Source organism: Lygodium microphyllum, chromosome 2 (genome assembly GCF_053477565.2).
Source record: "Lygodium microphyllum isolate KBCC chromosome 2, Lygodium_microphyllum_v1.1.10, whole genome shotgun sequence".
In the NCBI taxonomy this organism is placed as follows: Eukaryota; Viridiplantae; Streptophyta; class Polypodiopsida; order Schizaeales; family Lygodiaceae; genus Lygodium; species Lygodium microphyllum.
The window spans coordinates 144768075-144773098 of NC_141136.1; the positions used below are offsets into that span (position 1 = coordinate 144768075).

The 5024-nt window shown below is 41.5% G+C and overlaps 1 protein-coding gene across 1 annotated transcript; it reads left to right on the top strand.

The window, feature by feature from the left end:
* The first annotated feature begins 2706 nt into the window (after nt 1-2706).
* On the top strand, nt 2707-4221 carry LOC148040434 (aspartic proteinase nepenthesin-1-like). The gene has a single exon (XM_087663925.1). The coding sequence runs from the start codon at nt 2707-2709 to the stop codon at nt 4219-4221; it is 1515 nt and encodes a 504-aa protein (XP_087520051.1).
* The last annotated feature ends 803 nt before the right edge of the window (nt 4222-5024 follow it).

Sequence of the window (5024 nt, forward strand, 5' to 3'; positions counted from 1 at the left end):
ATGCTATGATCCTCCATTTTATGTAATGATCCACCAACACATTGCCTCACTAGGTATGTGCTAACATTGGCTATTACATTAAAATGATGATAGTCCATGAATTCCACTCAGTCCAATGTGACTTAAACTCAAGCTTTACAAATCAATCCAACCACTCATGATCTACATCATTAGTATGGCTATGAAAAATACTCTATGATGGAGCGTGAGCACAAATCATCATAGATTCCCATATAGCTAAGGATATACATGAAGAATAAGCACATGTGTTGTGAATGACATTTTTTTTCACCATATAGTTAATGCAAACCTAACATCCATTGTTGTCTTAAGGACACCGAATAGCTTTAGGTGTATAATGTTGTTGAGCATACTATGTACATTTGAGATCATGGGCATGATATTTGAACTCCAAGTTATTGAATTCTATTTTGGATATAAGAGATCACATTCAATGCCCTCAATGTTAGCATCAACCATAGCTCTTTGAAACAATGGAGTGCTCCAAAAAGTTATGTATAGTTGTAGTCCTAAGTAAAACCTTGCTAGCCAAAAGAAATGCCTTGGAATAGTGTTCTTGAATCTATAAAGGTCCCTTTCTAGATTGATAACATTGCTTTATAACTTGGTCAAATGTATTAAACTTCCTTGAATAGATCATGTTTGTAGGAAACTTATGCAATGTATCGGATTTGCCTTACATTTGTCTCAATTGCACCAATTCATTTAGTTTCTCAAATGTTTATGAGGTACATATGATTTGCACAATAGCTTGATATAATACATTAAGTTGCCTTTAGAGTTTTAGTGGTGTCACAAGACCTACAGTGATGTATCAAATTCATGAATATGATTAGCTATTTCTAATGGCCACAATATAGTAAATACTACAATGTCCTGTGCTACACAAAGTTAGTTTGTAAGCTTCAACAATATGCATTGTGGAAATCATTTGCTTAATTACTAAGGTTTAATATTATCTCCTAGATCAGAATGATACACTTTGATATCATTAATAGCCAATAGTTTTAATAGTAATTGCTTCAAATCTAATACTAAAGTCTAATGAACCCAATGAAGAAAATAAACTAGAAGTAAAGTTCAAGACTACGGACATGAGAGTCTACATACAGATAAAAGTAATGATATTGCTAGTAGTATAGAGGATGATGCATCATTGGTGAATAGAGAGACACAAGTTATTGAGGTGGAACTCAATAGGAAGATAACACAAAGTATCTTGTTGTAAGTGTATTGTTGTAATCATAATAAGTATTGATATGATTCTTAAGTTTTCAAAGTTCAAAATACCCATGTGTTTGTAAATGACTAAAAACTTATAATGTGTTAGAGATATTCATTGCCATGCTTACTTATGGTTTCACAGTATATTGATAAGATTGTTACGTTTTCAAAGGTCTAAATACCCATGCATTTGTAAATTACTAAAAACTTATGATACGTTAGAGAACTACATTGCCATGCTTACTTATGGTTTCATAATATATTGCAAATTCTATATTCTTAAAAGAAATTGTAATATTCTATTATTGTTGTTTTTATTTCATATATCAAAATTAGGCCAAAACACATTAAAAGCAATCAATTTCTTAGGGAATCTTCCAAAAGATTCCAAATATTTTCCCTAAGATGAAATATTGCCCGAAAAGGTTTGCAACTATGTTTTTATGAGATCTATTAGATGTATTCTAGATTGATTGCTTTGTTGAACTGTATGCAATGAGATCATCTAGTTTCATCTCTCTCTATCTCCATTAAATCTTCCAAATTCCAAATTCTCTTTCTTTCACATTGTTCCATCTCTTAATCTCCCTAGACCCTTTAGTCTCGTTCTCTTGCGATAGACCTTCAACCCTTCACACTCCAATGACCGTGGGCTTATATGGGATCTTTTGATAAACTTATATATCACAAGTTAGATGCACCCATAGCTTTTTCTTAAAGATCAACATATGTGTCAATGTGGCTATCTATAGACCTAATCCTTTTTAATGAGGTTTTGTCGAGTATAAAATAAGCGAGTAAGAAGCCTAATTAATTGTGAGGGAGAGCAAGGTTTTGGAAATGTCTTATAGCATATTTTAGGAGAATTTTCTTGATAGCCATTCACTTTTCATTAGTTTAGAAGAGCAATCTTCAATCAAAGACATGACGTTGTTAGATTGGACATTACATTCAATTTTCACATCCCAAGGGCAACATGTGTTGGGGCGCAATGTTAGATTGGTTACATATCACTTTGGAATGGATTCAAGGACAAGGTTGTGTGGTTGTTTTATCAAGTGATGGGTGATTCTAAAAAGTGTCCAAGCTGAAATGTTTCATTCACCATGTCCCGTCGGCCCAATGCCCAATTTTAGCAGAGGACTTGATCCAGCAATGTGTGGATCCCACCCACATTATAAGATAGTGAGCCATCTATGTCCATCTCATTAATGTGAAATGAAGACTCTTGGACCATCTATGGCCATCTTGTTGTTTCAATCACCATCTACGTCCGTCCGGCTGATCTGCAAACGGCCTAACCTTCATAGAACCATGTTTCACAACATTTGCAGCTTTTGGGATTTCTTCAAATTAAACTATTACGAAAGGAAAAGAAGGCTCGGAGGGCCGACCAGGCACTTTTATAAAGCGAAGAGTTCCTGGGATCCTCTCTCCACTCTCCATAATATGGGTTACACCATGCATCTAAAGAGCCTCCATGTTGCGTTGCAGTTGCTCTTCGTGATCTCTTACACCGATGACAGCGCTGCGATCCAGTTGCGCTCGCGGTATTCAACTTCTACCGTCAGCAATGGCTGGAGGCGTACAGATGGGCCGGGCCGAATGAAGCACAGTCATGACGCAGCGAGCAAGCTGGACAAGCCGATGGTGATGGGGTTGCGGCACAGGAACCATCCCGAGTCCCCCTTCCGGCCGAAAAACGCAACCCGGCAGGAGCTGTTCAGCGAGGCCGTGAGAAGGGACGACGCTCGGGCGGGGCAGCTGATGGGGCGGAGCAATCATCTGGCCACGCATCATCGTAGGTTCAATCCACTGGACGACATGGACATAGCGCTGCCCAGGCCGCCCGGCGGGTACAGCAGTCTGCTGGACCCGGGAGCGCAGACGGGGACTTATTATCTTGAGATGAACGTGGGCAACCCGCCCAGTGTCCGCCCCCAGCAGTTCCTTGTCGACACGGCCAGCGACGTGACGTGGCTGGCGTGCTCCCCGTGCCCGGCCGACTCGTGCAACGCCTTCAACCAGAGTACCTCACTCTGGGACCCGTCTAGCTCGACCACCTTCACGCCCACCGACTGCGGTTCCGACCTCTGCAGCAGCCTGCCGAACACGACCGCCTGCATGTCGAACTTTAACGCAGGTCATCCTCAGTGCGCCTACAGCCTCCAATATCAAGGCAACGTCTCCACCGCCGGCGTCTACGCCTCCGACGTCTTCGTCACCGACGCCTCCGACGTCATCGAGGACGTCGTGTTTGGCTGCTCCCACCAGGTGTCCGGCTTCTCCGAGGGCTCCGGTGTCCTTGGGCTAGGCTCCGGGAACACCAGCTTCCATAACCAGATCGATCGCGGCTTCTTCTTCTGCCTTCCGTCTATTTCTGAGCCGCCGCAGGAAGGGTTCCTAGGGTTCGCACCCATGGAGCTTCAGGTGGACAACATAGGCCACACAGGACTCGCTACCCACGATTCTATGCCTGGCTACTTTGTGTCGATGACAGGGATCAGCGTGAACGGTCAGCTCCTGCCGATACTGGAGACAAACTTTGCTATGGAGGATGGGAGCAGGGCTGGCACGCTCATAGACCCGGGCACCACGTTAACCTACCTGACTCCAAACTCATACGACGCTCTCAGAAACGCAATCAGGGACGCTTACGGTACTTTCCTGAACTCCGTCGATCCTGAGGACACGTGCTACCAGTTTCCTGACGGCACCATCCCTGACTCTTTTCCTAAAGTCACCCTCCACTTTGATGGCGATGCCGTCATGGACCTCGCCGCCCGCAACATCCTCGCTCCTACATCGATCCCCATTGACGACAATGAGAAGTATTGCTTGGCCTTTCAAAGCTCTCCCTTCGGTTTCAGTATCCTTGGCAACATTCAGCTTGCCGGTTTCCTCGTGACAATGAATACCGGTCCCAACACCGCCGGGTTTGCTGCCTATGACTGCGCGGTGACAGAAGAGGACTAAGATTGCCGGTATTAGTGCTTATAAGTGTTGCTGCTGCTGGTTTTGGCTGGTGAAAACGAATGTGACTAGAACACGTCACTAAAAACATTGCTCGAAGAAAGTTCAGAAACAATCCATATTTTAGTCTTGCCAACATTAATGCATGTAAGAATGTGATAGTGCAATTCATGCTGTGTGGAGTTGAACTCAATCAATATGAATTAGGTGTGATACTTGTGCTCTTTTTCTTTCATCTCCATTTGTGACCTACGATGAGATTTTAGCAAGGATTAAACAATTTTCTAGTTTTTCATTGGTTATATTATAAGAGAATGTTTGAAAATATTCGTTTTCTGTGTGATAATGATTCAACATCTCAAAGTACTTGTAAAAACTTATGCTTCATTCATTGAGTCTTTCTCATAAGTAGTTTTACACCTTTCTAAATACAAACAAACGAGACATTGTACCAAAATTAGCATCTAATAGCTTGTTAATAATTAATTAAAATTTTACATTGCAAGAGGTACATATGATTGGAAAATTTCAACTTTATGGAGTTTTAATAATCCCTTGGAGGCTTCTACTAAATGAATATTAGAGGCTCGGCTATAGGTGACACGGAGTTTAATAATGGAGTCCACGTAATGATTTCAATGACCAAGATCTCTAGTTCCTTCCAAGTTACATGTTAGAATTGGCATATTGTCTTTGCATTTTTAGACTCGAGTGTTCAATTTTTTGTTTATACACATTATGTATAGCTTCAATTGGTAACCTTGAACACGTTTCCTCTAACTTGATGATTACCAAACAATGCCGAA